The sequence below is a fragment of the Oncorhynchus nerka genome, linkage group LG21 (genome assembly GCF_034236695.1).
Source record: "Oncorhynchus nerka isolate Pitt River linkage group LG21, Oner_Uvic_2.0, whole genome shotgun sequence".
Taxonomy (NCBI): domain Eukaryota; kingdom Metazoa; phylum Chordata; class Actinopteri; order Salmoniformes; family Salmonidae; genus Oncorhynchus; species Oncorhynchus nerka.
In genome coordinates, this window is record NC_088416.1 from 28694864 (window position 1) to 28715473 (window position 20610).

The window sequence follows — 20610 nt, forward strand, 5'->3', positions numbered from 1 at the left end:
AGGAAATAAAGAAGATTGCCTTCTTCATTTCACCTGTTACATAATTTTTCATAAGGAAGCTTACCGGTTGTCCCCAGTCACATGGTGTTTGTTTACAAGCACACAAAGATGAGAGACCGGAGCCTTGTGAGTCACTCACTGTTGTACAGCATTTGCGCCAGGTGATCTAGTTACAATATGGAATTCATAACTAAATGTTTGCCAGCTAGATATCTTATAACTATTAAGTTAACTGTCTAGAATTTGCTGAATGCTCTGCAGTTGTGCATTTGGTTTGCTAATTTAATAGCTAGTTAGCTACAGTATCTAGTGGTTAGCTTCTTCCAAAATCTAGCTTTGCTTGGTAACAGCAGAGAATCCCCTCCTGGATCAGTTTGTTTTGTACGTGCAGCAAACTGAGTTACTTATATAGTTTAGGTCAAGAAACTGTATGAAATTCTTTATGGGATGTTACATGTATTTTTGTTAGCATTGCTAACCTTTTGGAGTACAGAGTCTCAGTGGGGTTTGAAAACAGCGCCCCTTGTTCAGTGCTGGTATTACTGAATGTCCTGGTATTGCGCAAAGTCAGTATGAAGGTATGACAATTTGGATACCGCCCAAGCCTAGTGTCGGCTCAAAAAGCTCCTTGTCTTCTGCCTCGACCTGGAGTAGGCGTGGTCGTAGTTCTCCATGTTTGACACCTTGTGTGAAAAATGTACGACATTAGTCAAACACGAGAGAATACATGAAAAGCCAAAATGGCTAATCCAAACTTTCTAAAGATGAAGTTGAAGAGGATAAGTATGAGAGGGAACCACAGTCGGCTCTTTCTAAAAGCTGTAATGTGACCAAAGAAAGTAGAGGAGGATTTTAACAGCGTGGTACCAAAGATTCCCAAGACACTAAACGCATGGGTCTACTCGATACTTATTAAAGAGATTGCTGTTCGAAGCTCAGGCAGCATTTTAGGCCTCCTTTATTTGCGTTGAGGAGAGCCAATGTTTCCACTCATTCCACAACTGTCTCTTTCTCCTGCTTAATTATCATGCAGCGTGGCAGCAAGAGAAAGGATAGGCAGGCAGACACAATCTTTTTCTCCTTCTCCTTTTATCGCTCTTGGTCTTTCTCTCATATACTTACACAAAGCACCCGGATGCAAGCTAAAAAAGAAGCTCAGAAACATACATATGCACTGATACTACGTTGCACGTTACAAATGAACATGATTTCAAAGCCTGTTGAACAAAGCTACACCTATACGTTCACACACACCAGTAATTATCAGTCGTATGGGTGTGAACGTTGTTTGACGTAGGTACTAAAATATTCCTTCAGTAATTCAGTGAAGCATGACAAATCTCATGAATGAAGAGTTATTATAACACACAGGAAGGAACAAAATCCCCCCCCTCCCACCAGGCTGCTAATGTTATATTCACCTCTTCCTCATAGAGACTACGAATATGTCAGTATGTATAAGAGGATTAATCATTTATCTGTGAGAAATTGCTGTTCTTAAGTACCTGAATTCTGTAAAACCATTTACTAGGTGACAGAATAGTACAATTTACCTTCTGTACCGTTGTGGTGATCTTTCTGGAATTTGCAATATCTTTACCTCATCTGCCCCTTGCACTATCCCACCACTTGCAATTTAAATCAAATCAAATGTTATTGGTCACATACACATGGTTAGCAGATGTTATTGCGAGTGTAGCGAGATGCTTGTGTTTCTAGTTCCGAGAGAGCAGCATTATCTAACAAGTAATCGAACAAATCCACAAGAACTACCTAATACACACAAATCTAAGTTTAGGAATTAGGAATGGAATAAGAATACAGTGGGGCAAAAAAGTATTTAGTCAGCCACCAATTGTGCAAGTTCTCCCACTTAAAAAGATGAGAGGCCTGTAATTTTCATCATAGGTACACAAATCCAGAAAATCACATTGTAGGATTTTTAATGAATTTATTTGCAAATTATGGTGGAAAATAAGTATTTGGTCAATAACAAAAGTTTATCTCAATACTTTGTTATATACCCTTTGTTGGCACTGACAGAGGTCAAACGTTTTCTGTAAGACTTCACAAGGTTTTCACACACTGTTGCTGGTATTTTGTCCCATTCCTCCATGCAGATCTCCTCTAGAGCAGTGATGTTTTGGGGCTGTTGCTGGGCAACACGGACTTTCAACTCCCTCCAAAGATTTTCTATGGGGTTGAGATCTGGAGACTGGCTAGGCCACTCCAGGACCTTGAAATGCTTCTTACGAAGCCACTCCTTCGTTGCCCGGGCAGTGTGTTTGGGATCATTGTCATGCTGAAAGACCCAGCCACGTTTCATCTTCAATGCCCTTGCTGGGCTCCCTGCCTGTGCCATGGAACTCATCCAGAACGCCAGCCCGTCTGGTGTTCAACCTTCCCAAGTTCTCTCACGTCACTCCCGCTCCTCCGCTCTCTCCACTGGCTTCCAGTTGAAGCTCGCATCCGCTACAAGACCATGGTGCTTGCCTACGGATGTGAGGGAACGGCACCTCAGTACCTCCAGGCTCTGATCAGGCCCTACACCCAAACAAGGGCACTGCGTTCATCCACCTCTGGCCTGCTCACCTCCCTACCACTGAGGAAGTACAGTTCCTCAAAACTGTTGGCTGCTCTGGCCCCCAATGGTGGAACAAACTCCCTCACGACGCCAGACAGCGGAGTCAATCACCACCTTCCGGAGACACCTGAAACCCCACCTTTCAGGAATACCTAGGATAGGATAAAGTAATCCTTCTCACCCTCCCCCCCCTAAAAGATTTAGATGCACTATTGTAAAGTGGCTGTTCCACTGGATGTCTTAAGGTGAATGCACCAATTTGTAAGTCGCTCTGGATAAGAGCGTCTGCTAAATGACTTAAATGTAATGTAATGTAAATGGAAGGAGGTTTTCACTCAAAATCTCACGATACATGGCCCCATTCATTCTTTCCTTTACACGGATCAGTCATCCTGGTCCCTTTGCAGAAAAACAGCCCCAAAGCATGTTTCCACCCCCATGCTTCACAGTAGGTATGGTGTTCTTTGGATGCAACTCAGCATTCTTTGTCCTCCAAACACAACGAGTTGAGTTTTTACCAAACAGTTATATTTTGGTTTCATCTGACCATATGACATTCTCCCAATCTTCTTTTGGATCATCCAAATGCTCTCTAGCAAACTTCAGACGGGCCTGGACATGTACTGGCTTAAGCAGGGGGACATGTCTGGCACTGCAGGATTTGAGTCCCTGGCAGCGTAGTGTGTTACTGATGGTAGGCTTTGTTACTTTGGTCCCAGCTCTCTGCAGGTCATTCACTAGGTCCCCCCGTGTGGTTCTGGGATTTTTGCTCACCGTTCTTGTGATCATTTTGACCCCACGGGGTGAGATCTTGCGTGGAGCCCCAGATCGAGGGAGATTATCAGTGGTCTTGTATGTCTTCCATTTCCTAATAATTGCTCCCACAGTTGATTTCTTCAAACCAAGCTGCTTACCTATTGCAGATTCAGTCTTCCCAGCCTGGTGCAGGTCTACAATTTTGTTTCTGGTGTCCTTTGACAGCTCTTTGGTGTTGGCCATAGTGGAGTTTGGAGTGTGACTGTTTGAGGTTGTGGACAGGTGTATTTATACTGGTAAGTTCAAACAGGTGCCATTAATACAGGTAACGAGTGGAGGACAGAGGAGCCTTGCTTGTTTGTAGGTGACCAAATACTTATTTTCCACCATCATTTGCAAATAAATTAATTAAAAATCCTACAATGTGATTTTCTGGATTTGTTTTCTCATTTTGTCTGTCATAGTTGAAGTGTACCTATGATGAAAATTACAGGCCTCATCTTTTAAGTGGGAGAACTTGCACAATTGGTGGCAGACTAAATACTTTTTTGCCCCACTGTATATACATAGAAATATATGGATGAGCAATGACTGAGCGGCATAGGCAAGATTCAATAGATGGTATAAAATACAGTGTATACATATGAGATGAGTAATGCAAGATATGTAAACATTATTAAAGTGAATAGTGATCCATTTATTAAAGTGGCCAATGATTTCAAGTCTGTATGTAGGCAGCAGCCTCACTGTGTTAGTGGTGGCTGTTTAACAGTCTGATGGCCTTGAGATGGAAGCTATTTTTCAGTCTCTCGGTCCCAGCTTTAGATGCCAAGTCAATACTGCTGACAACAAATAATAACCAGCATCAGTAAATATAGCCTACATTACATTAAAAACATTCCCCTTTTCTTTTTCAGATTTCTCTATAGCTGCTGCAGACCGGTGCTGTCATGTTCAGGAACAGCTTGAAGATGCTGCTTGGCGGCAAGTCCAACCGCAAAAATCGCAACAGTGGTAAGTCAGTCTGACCAGTGTTGTGTATGTGGTGTGTCTGTCTGTATGTGTGTAAAGCTTGCCACTCACAGTTTAACTATGTGCTTCAATAATACAACATATGACTTACTAACTGTGGTTATTGCCTGCTATTGAAGTCACATATCTACCAGTGATGTCTCTCTTTGCCGCGAGGAACCAAGTCATTAACCTAAGCACTTGCCTCCTTTCACAAGTTGGCGTCTGCCTAGCTTTTTTTAGGGGGATAAAACGTGACTCGCGGTACAGGAGGCGTTGCACTGCTGCTGAACGAGATACCTGTGACTACACAGCTTTGGCACCCTCTCCAAAGACTAGGAGTGGAGCGTGCCACATGATCAGTAGAGATGTGTGAAGCTTGGTAAAGTACGTCTTTGGGATGCAGCTGGTTATGTTCTCTAAAAATCGGTGCAGAGTCAGCTATACAGTTCACACCAAACACTCTCTTCTCTTACTCAAGTTACTTATCTCCCGGAAACGGAGGTTTGAGGTCATTCACAAAGGGTTTCAGTCCCCATGAAACTGTTTCCCATCATTAGCTACTTTTAACTTGAAGAAACTTTATATGAATGTAAGTTACACAATTCTGTTACTGCCTTTGTCTGACCAAGGACATGTTTTGCAGCATGGTGAATTTAATTTTGCAGTTTCATTACAGTAGTTCCTACAGGCTCGAAATGTTATCAACATAAAAATTAGGGATGCACGATATATCGGTGAACATATCGGAATCGGACGATATTAGCTAAAGATGCCAACGACTATCTGCCCGATGTCTAGTTTAACGTCTGTGCAAAATCAATGTCAAAGCTGACGTGCATACCTATATAACGTAGGTACACGACGTAATGATGCCAAGTAAAATTTTGTGCAACACAGCATTCCTAACCTAGTCCACAATGTCTGCTGTGTGGATTGAGCAGTCAAGAAGTCGAGCATCATTTGAAAGAGTAAGAACATTTCAGAGAGACAACTCAAAGGCGAAATCCATTAACGCCAAGATAATGGAATTCCTTGCCCTTGACAATCAATCGTTCTCTGTCGTGGGTGATGTTGGCTTTCGCCGACTGGTCAAGCACCGGTACACACTACCAAGTGTGCAATTTTTCAGATGTTGCCCTACCGGAGTTACACCGTAATAGCATCACTGCTATTAGCTTCACTACTGACATTTGGACCAGCGATATCAGCCCCATGAGCATTATGAGTCTGACAGCACAGTGGGTCGTCAAGGATTTCGTACTGAGGAAAGTCATATTTCCTGCTCATGATTGTGCTGTTTGTCATACCGCTCCTGCCATTTCCATGGCATTTGAGAAAATGTTTGAAACTTGGAAACATGAACACACTCCTAGCTCCATTCGAACAACTGACTCGAGAAATAAGATCATAAACTGCGCCTGCAGCAGATGTGATACCCTCTGTCATGGCATTGAAACGCCTGCTCAACAAAACTGCCGACACAGGCTGTGAACCAGCGATTTAGTGGCATTCTCTCTTTACTGTGTCGCCACCATGCTCGATGCCATGTACAAGGACCACTACTTCGATGCAGACAAGAAACGTGAAATGTTACAAACACAGCTGGACAAGATGGTAACGGACACAGTGACAGTGCCACCGAGGAAGAGAGGCCACGGACAGACACAGGTGAAACTTCACTGCTGGACATGTATGATGAAATCCTGGTTGAGAATGAAACTGAACAAATTAACGAAACAGCACAGCAAGTAAGTGAAATAAGTAGGTTTTGGTTGTTTTACTGATAATGGAGACATGCGTAAATGCCAACAAAATACACTGCTCAAAAAAAATAAAGGGAACACTAAAACAACACATCCTAGATCTGAATGAATGAAATATTCTTATTAAATACTTTTTTCTTTACATAGTTGAATGTGCTGACAACAAAATCACACAACAATTATCAATGGAAATCAAATGTATCAACCCATGAAGGTCTGGATTTGGAGTCACACTCAAAATTAAAGTGGAAAACCACACTACAGGCTGATCCAACTTTGATGTAATGTCCTTAAAATCAAATCAAATTTATTTATATAGCCCTTCGTACATCAGCTGATATCTCAAAGTGCTGTACAGAAACCCAGCCTAAAACCCCAAACAGCAAGCAATGCAGGTGTAGAAGCACGGTGGCTAGGAAAAACTCCCTAGAAAGGCCAAAACCTAGGAAGAAACCTAGACGGGAACCAGGCTATGTGGGATGGCCAGTCCTCTTCTGGCTGTGCCAGGTGGAGATTATAACAGAACATGGCCAAGATGTTCAAATGTTCATAAATGACCAGCATGGTCGAATAATAATAAGGCAGAACAGTTGAAACTGAAGCAGCAGCACGGCCAGGTGGACTAGGGACAGCAAGGAGTCATCATGTCAGGTAGTCCTGGGCCATGGTCCTAGGGCTCAGGTCCTCCGAGAGAGAGAAAGAAAGAGAAGGAGAGAATTAGAGAACGCACACTTAGATTCACACAGGACACCGAATAGGACAGGAGAAGTACTCTAGATGTAACAAACTGACCCTAGCCCCCCGACACAAACTACTGCAGCATAAATACTGGAGGCTGAGACAAGTCAAAATGAGGCTCAGTAGTGTGTGTGGCCTCCACGTGCCTGTATGACCTCCCTACAATGCCTGGGCATGCTCCTGATGAGGTGGCGGATGGTCTCCTGAGGGATCTCCTCCCAGACCTGGACTAAAGCATCCGCCAACTCCTGGACAATCTGTGGTGGATGGAGCGAGACATGATGTCCCAGATGTGCTCAATCTGGGGAACGGGCGGGCCAGTCCATAGCATCAATGCCTTCCTCTTGCAGGAACTGCTGACACACTCCAGCCACATGAGGTCTAGCATTGTCTTGCATTAGGAGGAACCCAGGGCCAACCGCACCAGCATATGGTCTCACAAGGAGTCTGAGGATCTCATCTCGGTACCTAATGGCAGTCAGGCTACCTCTGGAGAGCACATGGAGGGCTGTGCGGCCCCCCAAAGAAATGCCGCCCCACACCATGACTGACCCACCGCCAAACTGGCGGAGGATGCTGGAGGATGTTGCAGGCAGCAGAATGTTCTCCACAGCGTCTCCAGACTCTGTCACGTCTGTCACATGTGCTCAGTGTGAACCTGCTTTCATCTGTGAAGAGCACAGGGCGCCAGTGGCGAATTTGCCAATCTTGGTGTTCTCTGGCAAATGCCAAACGTCCTGCACGGTGTTGGGCTGTAAGCACAACCCCCACCTGTGGATGTCGGGCCCTCATACCACCCTCATGGAGTCTGTTTCTGACCGTTTGAGCAGACACATGCACATTTGTGGCCTGCTGGAGGTCATTTTGCAGGGCTCTGGCAGTGCTCCTCCTGCTCCTCCTTGCACAAAGGCGGAGGTAGCGGTCCTGCTGCTGGATTGTTGCCCTCCTACGGCCTCCTCCACGTCTCCTGATGTACTGGCCTGTCTCCTGGTAGCGCTTCCATGCTCTGGACACTACGCTGACAGACACAGCAAACCTTCTTGCCACAGCTCGCATTGATGTGCCATCCTGGATGAGCTGCACTACCTGAGCCACTTGTGTGGGTTGTAGACTCCGTCTCATGCTACCACTAGAGTGAAAGCACCGCCAGCATTCAAAAGTGACCAAAACATCAGCCAGGAAGCATAGGAACTGAGAAGTGGTCTTTGGTCCCCACCTGCAGAACCACTCCTTTATTGGGGGTGTCTTGCTAATTGCCTATAATTTCCACCTGTTGTCTATTCCATTTGCACAACAGCATGTGAAATTTGTCAATCAGTGTTGCTTCCTAAGTGGACAGTTTGTTTTCACAGAAGTGTGATTGACTTGGAGTTACATTGTGTTGTTTAAGTGCTCCCTTTATTTTTTTGAGCAGTGTAACTTTTTGGTGGGAGTGTGTGTGTGTAACCTTTTATTTAACGAGGCAAGTCCGTTAAGAACAAATTCTTATTTACAATGACGGCCAACCCCGGACGACGCTGGGCCAATTGTGCTCCGCACTATGGGACTCCCAATCACTTCCGGATGTGATACAGTCTGGCTTCGAACCAGGGACTGTAGTGACGCCTCTTGCACTGAGATGCAGTGCCTTCCACCGCTATGTGTGCAAAATATTTAACTGTACTAGAATGCTGAAAAGGCATCACTTAAAATGTGTTACATTGTGCTCTAGGTTGGTCAGTACTGTCAATGGCTTGAGGAAGTAAAGTACCACCATTAGACTCTTATCATCAACCGAGTTGCTTTTCCTCAGGACTCGAGATTCACTGGTGTACATATCTGCTACAGTGTAGCAGTAGGTTCTTTAGGCTCATAAACTGACCTAAGAGAACCTCAGCGAACCAACTACAGCGTAACAAAGTGTTTTAAACCATGCCACAGTGTCAAGAGACCCTCTGCTCCACACAAGCCCACACTGTGTCCACTCTTGACACGTTGTCATTTCAATTAAGCTGAAAGGTCGCTAATAGCCACCATTTAAAGGGCCAGAAAAGTTTTCAAGGCTGGGGTCCAGCCTTACTAGAGGTCGACCGATTAATCGGAATGGCCGATTAATTAGGGCCGATTTCAAGTTTTCATAACGTTCAGGAAATCGGATTTGGCCTATTTTTACATTTTTTAAAATATATTTTTTAATGCCTTTATTTATCCTTTATTTAACTAGGCAAGTCAGTTAAGAACACATTCCTATTTTCAATGACGACCTAGGAATGGTGGGTTAACTGCCTTGTTTAGGGGTAGAATGACAGATTTTTACCTTGTCAGCTCAGGGATTCAATCTTGCAACCTTATAGTTAACTAGTCCAACGCTCTAACCACCTGACTCTCATTGCACTCCACGAGGAGCCTGCCTGTTACGCAAATGCAGTAAGCCAAGGTAATTTGCTTGCTAGCATTAAACTTATCTTAAAAAAACAATCTATCAATCATCACTAGTTAACTACATATGGTTGATGATATTACTAGTTTATCTAGCGTGTCCTGCGTTGCATATAATCGATGCGGTGCGCATTCGCGAAAAAGGACTGTCCTTGTTCCAATGTGTACCTAACCATAAACATCAATGCCTTTCTTAAAATCAATATACAGTATATATTTCTAAACCTGCATATTTAGCTAAAAGAAATCCAGGTTAGCAGGCAATATTAACCAGGTGAAATTGTGTCATTTCTCTTGCGTTCATTGCACGCAGAGTCAGGGTATTGGGCCGCCTAATTTGCCTAACAGTTTGGGCCGCCTAATTTGCCAGAATTTTACGTAATTATGACATAACATTGAAGGTTGTGCAATGTAAGAGGAATATTTAGACTTAGGGATACCACCCGTAGATTTTTATTTTTAATTTTTTAAATTTCACCTTTATTTAACCAGGTAGGCTAGTTGAGAACAAGTTCTCATTTGCAACTGCGACCTGGCCAAGATAAAGCATAGCAGTGTGAACAGACAACACAGAGTTACACATGGAGTAAACAATTAACAAGTCAATAACACAGTAGAAAAAAAGGGGAGTCTATATACATTGTGTGCAAAAGGCATGAGGTAGGCGAATAATTACAATTTTGCAGATTAACACTGGAGTGATAAATGATCAGATGGTCATGTACAGGTAGAGATATTGGTGTGCAAAAGAGCAGAAAAGTAAATAAATAAAAACAGTATGGGGATGAGGTAGGTGAAAATGGGTGGGCTATTTACCAATAGACTATGTACAGCTGCAGCGATCGGTTAGCTGCTCAGATAGCAGATGTTTGAAGTTGGTGAGGGAGATAAGTCTCTTTTGCAATTTGTTCCAGTCACAGGCAGCAGAGAACTGGAACGAAAGGCGGCCAAATGAGGTGTTGGCTTTAGGGATGATCAGTGAGATACACCTGCTGGAGCGCGTGCTACGGATGGGTGTTGCCATCGTGACCAGTGAACTGAGATAAGGCGGAGCTTTACCTAGCATGGACTTGTAGATGACCTGGAGCCAGTGGGTCTGGCGACGAATATGTAGCGAGGGCCAGCCGACTAGAGCATACAAGTCGCAGTGGTGGGTGGTATAAGGTGCTTTAGTGACAAAACGGATGGCACTGTGATAAACTGCATCCAGTTTGCTGAGTATAGTGTTGGAAGCAATTTTGTAGATGACATCGCCGAAGTCGAGGATCGGTAGGATAGTCAGTTTTACTAGGGTAAGTTTGGCGGCGTGAGTGAAGGAAGCTTTGTTGCGGAATAGAAAGCCGACTCTTGATTTGATTTTCGATTGGAGATGTTTGATATGAGTCTGGAAGGAGAGTTTACAGTCTAGCCAGACACCTAGGTACTTATAGATGTCCACATATTCAAGGTCGGAACCATCCAGGGTGGTGACGCTGGTCAGGCGTGCGGGTGCAGGCAGCGAACGGTTGAAAAGCATGCGTGGCTGAGGTGCACCCGTGACCGGCTCGGAAACCAGATTGCACAGCGGAGAAGGTACGGTGGGATTCGAGATGGTCAATGACCTGTTTGTTGACTTGGCTTTCGAAGACCTTAGATAGGCAGGGCAGGATAGATATAGGTCTGTAACAGGTTGGGTCCAGGGTGTCTCCCCCTTTGAAGAGGGGGATGACTGCGGCAGCTTTCCAATCCTTGGGGATCTCAGACGATATGAAAGAGGTTGAACAGGCTGGTAATAGGGGTTGTGACAATGGCGGCGGATAGTTTCAGAAATAGAGGGTCCAGATTGTCAAGCCCAGCTGATTTGTACGGGTCCAGGTTTTGCAGCTCTTTCAGAACATCTACTGTCTGGATTTGGGTAAAGGGGAACCTGGAGGGGCTTGGGCGAGTAGCTGCGGGGGGGGGGGAGGAGCTGTTGCCCGAGGTTGGAGTAGCCAGGCGGAAGGCATGGCCAGCCGTTGAGAAATGCTTGTTGAAGTTTTCGATAATCATGGATTTATCGGTGGTGACCATGTTACCTAGCCTCAGTGCAGTGGGCAGCTGGGAGGAGGTGCTCTTGTTCTCCATGGACTTCAGTGTCCCAGAACTTTTTGGAGTTGGAGCTACAGGATGCAAACTTCTGCCTGAAGAAGCTGGCCTTAGCTTTCCTGACTGACTGCATGTATTGGTTCCTGACTTCCCTGAACAGTTGCATATCGCGGGGACTATTTGATGCTATTGCAGTCCGCCACAGGATGTTTTTGTGCTGGTCGAGGGCAGTCAGGTCTGGAGTGAACCAAGGGCTATATCTGTTCTTAGTTCTGCATTTTTTGAACGGAGCATGCTTATCTAAAATGGTGAGGAAGTTACTTTTAAAGAATGACCAGGCATCCTCAACTGACGGGATGAGGTCAATGTCCTTCCAGGATACCCGGGCCAGGTCGATTAGAAAGGCCTGCTCACAGAAGTGTTTTAGGGAGCGTTTGACAGTGATGAGGGGTGGTCGTTTGACTGCGGCTCCGTAGCGGATACAGGCAATGAGGCAGTGATCGCTGAGATCCTGGTTGAAGACAGCGGAGGGGTATTTGGAGGGCCAGTTGGTCAGGATGACGTCTATGAGGGTGCCCTTGTTTACAGAGTTAGGGTTGTACCTGGTGGGTTCCTTGATGATTTGTGTGAGATTGAGGGCATCTAGCTTAAATTGTAGGACTGCCGGGGTGTTAAGCATATCCCAGTTTAGGTCACCTAACAGAACAAACTCTGAAGCTAGATGGGGGGCGATCAATTCACAAATGGTGTCCAGGGCACAGCTGGGAGCTGAGGGGGGTCGGTAGCAGGCGGCAACAGTGAGAGACTTATTTCTGGAGAGAGTCATTTTCAAAATTAGTAGTTCGAGCTGTTTGGGTATGGACCTGGAAAGTATGACATTACTTTGCAGGCTATCTCTGCAGTAGACTGCAACTCCTCCCCCTTTGGCAGTTCTATCTTGACGGAAGATGTTATAGTTTGGTATGGAAATCTCCGAATTTTTGGTGGTCTTCCTGAGCCAGGATTCAGACACGGCAAGGACATCAGGGTTAGCAGAGTGTGCTAAAGCAGTGAGTAAAACAAACTTAGGGAGGAGGCTTCTGATGTTGACATGCATGAAACCAAGGCTTTTTCGATCACAGAAGTCAACAAATGAGGGTGCCTGGGGACATGCAGGGCCTGGGTTTACCTCCACATCACCCGTGGAACAAAGAAGGAGTAGTATGAGGGTGCGGCTAAAGGCTATCAAAACTGGTCGCCTAGAGCATTGGGGACAGAGAATAAGAGGAGCAGGTTTCTGGGCATGGTATAATATATTCAGGGCATAATGCGCAGACAGGGGTATGGTGGGGTGCGGGTACAGCGGAGGTAAGCCCAGGCACTGGGTGATGATGAGAGAGGTTGTATCTCTGGACATGCTGGTTGTAATGGGTGAGGTCACTGCATGTGTGGGAGGTGGAACAAAGGAGGTATCAGGGGTATGAAGAGTGGAACTAGGGGCTCCATTGTAAACTAAAACAATGATAACTAACCTGAACAACAGTATACAAGGCATATTGACATTTGAGAGAGACATACAGCGAGGCATACAGTAATCACAGGTGTTGAATTGGGAGAGCTAGCTAAAACAGTAGGTGAGACAACAACAGCTAATCAGCTAGCACAACAACAGCAGGTAAAATGGCGTTGACTAGGCAGAGGGAGGGTCAGATTAACTACACACAGAGCCTGAGTGCGGCTGGGGCCGACAGATAAAACATAAACAAGCAGAATGGAGTACCGTGATTAATGGACAGTCAAGCATGCATCAGCTATGTAGCCAAGTGATCAGTGTCCAGGGGGCAGCGGTGGATGGGGCAGGGAAGCTGGACTGGCGAGTGTTATCCAGGTTAAAAAAACTAACAATGACTAAATAGCTTGTAGCTAGTTAGCTGGTTAGCTTCTGGAGGTTCTTGAGTGTGTTCTAAAAAATAAAAAATAATAGCGATTCCGTATCACATTGGGTGAGGCAGGTTACCGGAAGGTATAAACAAATTAAAAATCGAAAAGAGAAAGTAAATATGGGTCCAGTGAGTGTTTGGGACGCGGCGATTCAGACGGTTAGCAGGCCTGTGCTAACAAGCTAACAGTTAGTAGGCCGGGGCTAAACAAGGTAGCAGTTAGCGGACCGGGGCTAAACAAGCTAGCAGTTAGCAGGCCGAATTAGCAAGCACGGTTCCGTATTTCACTGAAAGAATAAACGTCTTGTTTTCGAGATGATGGTTTCCGGATTCAACCATATTAATGTATTTCTGTGTGTTATTATGTTATAATTAAGTATGATTTGATAGAGCAGTCTGACTGAGCGATGGCAGGCACCAGCAGGCTCGTAAGCATTCATTCAAACAGGACTTTCGTGCGTTTTGCCAGCAGCTTGAAGCATTGTGCTGTTTATGACTTCAAGCCTATCAACTCCCGAGATTAGGCTGGTGTAAATGATGTGAAATGGCTAGCTAGTTAGCGGGGTGCGCGCTAATAGCGTTTCAAACGTCACTCACTCTTAGACTTGGAGTAGTTATTCCCCTTGCTCTGTATGGATAACGATGCTTCGAGGGTGGCTGTTGTCGATGTGTTCCTGGTCTGAGCCCAGGTAGGGGCGAGGAGAGGGACGGAAGCGATACTGTTACACTGGCAATACTAAAGTGCCTATAAGAACATCCAATTGTCAAAGGTTTATGAAATACAAATGGTATAGAGAGAAATAGTCCTATAATTCCTATAATAACTACAACCTAAAACTTCTTACCTGGGAATATTGAAGGCTCATGTTAAAAGGAATCACCAGCTTTCATATGTTCTCATGTTCTGAGCAAGGAACTTAAACCTTAGCTTTCTTACATAGCATATACAGTGGGGCAAAAAAGTATTTAGTCAGCCATGATGAAAATTACAGGCCTCTCTCATCTTTTTAAGTGGGAGAACTTGTACAATTGGTGGCTGACTAAATACTTTTTTGCCCCACTGTATTGCACTTTAACTTTCTTCTCCAACACTTCGTTTTTGCATTATTTAAACCACTTTGTTTACATACTCATCTCATATGTATATACTGTACTCGATACCATCTACTGTATCTTGCCTATGCTGCTCTGTACCATCACTCATTCATATATCCTTATGTACATATTCTTTATCCCCTTACATTGTGTATAAGACCGTAGTTTTGGAATTGTTAGTTAGATTACTTGTTGGTTATTACTGCATTGTCGGAACTAGAAGCACAAGCATTTCGCTACACTCGCATTAACATCTGCTAACCATGTGTATGTGACAAATACAATTTGATTTGATTTGATTCATTATTTGAGGCTAAATTGATTTTATTGATGTATTATATTAAGTTAAAATAAGTGTTCTTTCAGTATTGTTGTAATTGTCATTATTACAAATAAATTTAAGAAATCGGCCGATTAATCGCTATCGGATTTTTTTGGTCCTCCAATAATCTGTATCGGTATCGGCGTTGAAAAATCATAATCGGTCGACCTCTATACCTTACGTTTAATTCCATGTCGCTGTATGTTGTTAAAGTTGCTTATAGCAAAGGCTGTCTTCGTGGCAACGTTCAACCTCAGTCATGACTGTGTTCTGCACCTCAGTGGGGAGGTGTGGTAGATCTTGGCCACTACTTGTCGGTTGTATATGTTTTTCTTCCTAAAGCCAGTGCTGAGAGGAAAGTGTCCGGCCCTACACTATGTTTACCCTCGGAACAGTGCCACCCCAGTGTGTTCAGAGCTCCTCAGTTCCAGCCAAACAGAATGAGAAACGTGACTCGGCAAATGGGCTAGTCCATTCAGAGCGGCAAGTGTTGTCCAGGCTCTAAATCTGAAGCAATGATTTTCATGTTTCATAACCTCTCCTTTTATCAAGGGTAGTTATGGTAAAACCCTGTGGTATCTGTTTTACCGGAAAGCCATTTTGGATTTCCTCAGTTACTTTTCTTGTCAGACCAAAGATGGTTATGAAAGGCCATAGATGGCTAATTAGGGTAATACAAGGTCATTAGAGGTCACAAGATACTATGCCTGTGTACCACAGAAATCTCATGTTGAAGGGCCTGAAAATGAACTCATTGGCCTTGGAGGGCCAGTAGGAGGCACTCTTTCCTCTGGTCTAAAAAATATCCCAATGCCCCAGGGCAGTGATTGGGGACACTGCCCTGTGTAGGGTGCTGTCTTTCGGATGGGACGTTAAACGGGTGACCTGACTCTCTGTGGTCATTAAAGATCCCATGGCACTTGTCGTAAGAGTAGGGGTGTTAACCCCGGTGTCCTGGCTAAATTCCCAATCTGGCCAGCAAACCATCACGGTCACCTAATAATCCCCAGTTTACAATTGGCTCATTCATCCCCCTCCTCTCCCCTGTAACTATTCCCCAGGTCGTTGCTGCAAATGAGAATGTGTTCTCAGTCAACTTACCTGGTAAAATAACAGATAAATAAAAAATAAAATAAAAAAATACTCTTGAAGCAGAAAGTATTTTTGGATACTGTTGAAATAGAGAGAGATCGCAGATTCCAATTCAAACAGAAGAATGTAATGCACTGTGGGAGAGGCCAATGTGGTTTTGTCGTGGGCTGGCAGGGGGTGATGAGGTGGGGGGGACACGGAGCAGAGGTGTTTGGGCTCTGTACCAAGCCTGGCGTTGATGAGGTGCACTCCTGTCTACTAATTTTCACTCTTGAGATGTTAGGGGCTCAATCATAGCCAGCTGTTGACCATAATGCTGTACTGCTGCCAACATCAAGGAGCATTTAGAATACAAGATTGTTATGTGACACAGAATCTAACGTGACACCAAACTACCACAACTGTTGGTCTTGGTAATGCAGTCTTTTTTCTCCCAAGGATGGTCTGTTTCAAATTTCCTTGGGATGCAGTTGCTGCTTTTTCTCTTATTTAGATGAAAGACCTCCCACTAGTTCTGGCAATTAATTTATGACTGGCATTCTCTCTTACCATGTTCTTTTTATTTTCTTAGTTTCAAAGACATATTATAGGGTTTGTATGCTGCCTCTCTCAACCTGTACGCAAATGAAAGGGGGATACCTAGTCAGTTGTACAACTGAATGCATTCAACCTCTCTGAATCAGAGAGGTGCGGGGGGCTACCTTAATCGACATCCACGTCATCGGCGCCCGGGAAACAGTGGGGTTAGCCTGTTTGGGATAGGGGGCAGCATTTTCATGTTTGGATATTATTATATTATTAGTATATTTGGATAGAAAATACTCTGAAGTTTCTAAAACGGTTTGAATTATGTCTGTGAGTATAACAGAACTCACATGGCAGGCGAAAACCTGAGAAAAATCCAACCAGGAAGTGGGAATTCTGAGGTTTGTAGTTTTCAACTATTTGCCTATCGAATATACAGTGTCTATGGGGTCAAATTGCACTTCCTAAGGCTTCCACTAGATGTCAACAGTCTTTAGAACCTTGTTTGATGCTTCTACTGTAAAGGAGGAGGGAATAGGAGGGGATTGAGTTAGGTCTGCCAGAGAGGCATGAGCTGACCACGCGTGTTCACTTGAGAGTTAGCTTGAGTTCCATTGCATTTCTGAAAACAAAGGAATTCTCCGGTTGGAACATTTATTGAAGATAAAAACATCCTAAAGATTGTCAAACGAAGTATAGAATCATGTTTCTACGAACTGTAATATGACTATTTTGACTTTTCGTCTGAACTAAGCGATCGCGCATTGAGCATTTGGATTACTGGGCTAAACGCGTGAACAAAAAGGAGGTATTTGGACAAATTATGAACGTTATCTAACAAATCAAACACTTATTGTGGAACTGGGATTCCTGGGAGTGCATTCTGATGAAGATCATCAAAGGTAAGTGAATATTTATAATGCTATTTCTGACTTCTGTTGACTCCAACATGGCGGATATCTGTATGGCTCGATTTATTGTCTGAGCGCCGTACTCTGATTATTGCATGGTTTGCTTTTTCCGTAATGTTTTTTTGAAATCTGACACAGCGGTTGCATTAAGGAGAAGTAGATCTCTAATTCTGTGCATAACACTTGTATCTTATATTAAAGTTTATGATGACTATTTCTGTAAATTGATGTGGCTCTCTGCAAAATAACTGGATGTTTTGGAAGCAAAACATTACTGAACGTAACACGCCAATGTAAACTGAGATTTTTGGATATAAATATGCACTTTATCGAACGAAACATGTATTGTGTAACATGAAGTCCAATGAGTGTCATCTGATGAAGATCATCAAAGGTTAGTGATTAATTTGATCTCTATTTCTGCTTTTTGTGACTCCTCTCTTTGGCTGGAAAATGGCTGTGTGTTTTTGTGACTAGGCTCTGACCTAACATAATCATATGTTGTGCTTTTGCTGTAAAGCCTTTTTGAAATCGGACACGATGGGTAGATCAACTTCTTGTTAATCTTTCATTTGGTGTATTGCACTTGTGAATGTATGAAAGTTACATATTTCAAAAGAATATTTTTGAATTTTGCCCGCTGCCCTTTCAGCGGAATGTTGTTGAGGGGTTCCGCTAGTGGGGGACAGAAAGACCGTTTTTTATTTCTTATTTTTTACCTTGTCTGCTCGGTGATTCGATCCAGCAACCTTTCGATATCCTCAGCATATGTTTGGCATAAATTAAATCCAAGCAACCAGCACTTGCCAAGTAAACATGAACAATCTCACCACACTGGAAAACACATGTCACCTTGGGATTGATGGTTACTAGCCTCCAGATTCCTTAACCTCTTGGATAAGAATCAAAGCTGACGTTAGCGACAGCCAACTGCAACATGGTGCAATATCGTGTGCAGAGCGAGAAAGAAACATAATCTCCCAACCCTGCACAGACTGCGGTAAACATTTAGGACATGTCATAACACGTGTAGATTGTAAGGCAGATCCGCGTGGTTTCCTGGAACATGCCAAGGCAGTTCTATATCCAATGGTTATTTCTACACTGCTGTAGAGCTCTGTGTTAAAGTTAAGTCAGACAATTTTATCCCCAAGAGTAAATGCCTCACCTCACCTACCCCATTAGAAGGGGTTCAGTCACCCACTTTATACCACTATATACACATTCTGGTGGATGCTAATTCCTCTCCAAAATGCAGCATACGACTACAGCACTGGGACACTCGGTGTGCTATGGCTAAGCAGCTTGTATGGATGCAGCCTTGAAAGCGGATGATGGAAAGGGACCAGGGGATCTGTGTGTCAGCTGCAGCAATCTTTGCTGGCTAACGCCGCTCAATGGCTCTGGTGACTGTCATTGCCAGCCAAGGCCGTTGTGCCTGTCCCAGCACCGCCTGCTAATTGCAAGCTTTTTTGTCAGCAGTGTCAATGAAATCCAATCAAATTTAGAGGCTCATGCAACCGAGACCAATCAGGCGCAGAGCCACACGTTATGTAAGGAAGCTGTGCACATCGACCAAATTAGAGATTTTCACAGCAGCTGTGGACCTTAGTTACTAGGCAGGCTGTCCCCGCCCATCATCCCCACCATGTTCATTCATTACTTCCTGTTTGGTGATGAGGTTATTTTCCGCAGAATTTACTTTACCTCTTTAAATAGCACTTGTGGGAATGATGGTGCTGAAGCCGGCAGCTTGTCAGGTATGATTTACAACCAAGACATGCAGCTCTACTAATGGTTTCTGTTCTGAGGTGCACCATGTTAACATTGTCTGAATCAAACGCATTATATTTTCTCCAAAGATGTATCCTCCTCTAAATGATTGTGCTAATGGAGTTGATTTTTGTAATTCAGTGTCCTCTTGTTTGCCCAACAGAGGCTGTAGTAAGACTATCGGACACATTTTATTTATTTGCTCTATCAAATCTCTGGCGCTAATGCGTTTATCTACCTCACTCTTATCAGTCCACACTCCTCCTTCCCCCCTTCTCCCTCTCTCCACTTCCCTGATCTGCTTCTCGCCATGGTTCTCTCTCTCCGTCTCACTGCCCATGCCCGCTGACAGGCTCTGGCCCACTGCCCAGATCCTGGGTGGACGCCCATCCAGACAGGATCCATTCATCTGGCGGAACGGCTGGCCCCCACCTACATTCCTCTATCCCTACCTCCCCAGCTCTACCCCCCCCCCCCCCCTCCCCCCAGAGTCCCTGCTGCCTGTGGAAAGAAAGCATCCCTGGAGCGAGGCCAGGAAGATGGGGGCTACTGTGCGGCTCAGGCGCTGCCTGCAACACTACTGAGGGGCTCAGCTGTAAGACAACCTCACTACCCTTCCTCTTCTCCCATCCATCACATCAGTCTCTCTCTAGGGAACCCTTCCTTCCACCTTTGTGTGTAGAACCTTTAGATCCCTTGGAATGATGAGTGACAACGTAAAGGAGTGTGGGGATTATAGGAGCTGAATGCTTCTCAAACACCAGGTGTTGCTTCAACACAGGGATCACCTTATGTAACTTGGCAGGTCATCATAGCACATAGCTCGCTCAAATCTCCAAAGGAACAAGCTACCGGAGAGGACATAGGAGTGTACTGCTCACTGCAGTCAGTCTACAACAGAGATAAACTATATTGTAAAAGAATGAGTTTCATGAAAGTCAGTGCCAGCTACATAAAATGGGAGGACTTAGTACAGCCTATTCCCCTGCTAACAATACCCTCTATGGGCAGTCTCTACCCTGGTACAATCTTGCACCAGGAGTATCCCCTTCTAAACCAGTCTAAACTCAGTTCAGTAGTAACAGACACTAGACTCTGGCATGGAACTCTGCACCAGGAGGCCCAGTGTGTGACTGATGTTACACCCAACCCTACAAGTGACTGATACAGTCATTAAAGACCTAATCTCTCCTTCCTTTCCCCAGTCAAGGCTTTACGCAGTGTCACGTGGCTCCGAGGCTGCAGACGATCTGCCCCAGTCTCGCTTAGCTCACTGGTTTATCAATGTCATCAACCCTAACCTCGTCACACCCAGCCAGTAGCCTAGTGAAAATTGACCGAATGGTACCCCTGTGGATTTGTTTCAGATCTGTCTCCATGATTCATATAGAGGTGATTCACACTTGTGTAGTAGATGATTCAGATCTGTCTCCATGATTTGTGTAAGTGATTCAAACTTGTATAGTAGATGATTCAGTAGGTGGAGACCAGACAAGCTGCTGTTGTAAAAGTGTTATTCCCCTTCTCTATTGGTAAAGGTGGAAGTTGCCCTTAACCACAGATCTAGGATCTGATTAGGAGGATTAAGTCCTTTTGCTAGGCAGTTTACTTTGCTGTTGTACTATCGACTCTGATG

General features: G+C 44.4%; 1 protein-coding gene across 2 annotated transcripts in view; it reads left to right on the forward strand.

Moving 5' to 3' along the window:
- LOC115104256 (protein TANC2-like) overlaps positions 1-20610 on the forward strand; it is a 145317-nt gene that overhangs the window by 62346 nt on the left and 62361 nt on the right. For both annotated transcript variants that reach the window (XM_065006517.1, XM_065006518.1), the window contains exon 3: positions 4258-4354. In XM_065006517.1, the coding sequence (XP_064862589.1) occupies positions 4291-4354 (64 nt within the window). In that variant the 5' untranslated portion in view covers positions 4258-4290. The remainder of the gene's footprint in view (positions 1-4257; positions 4355-20610) is intronic.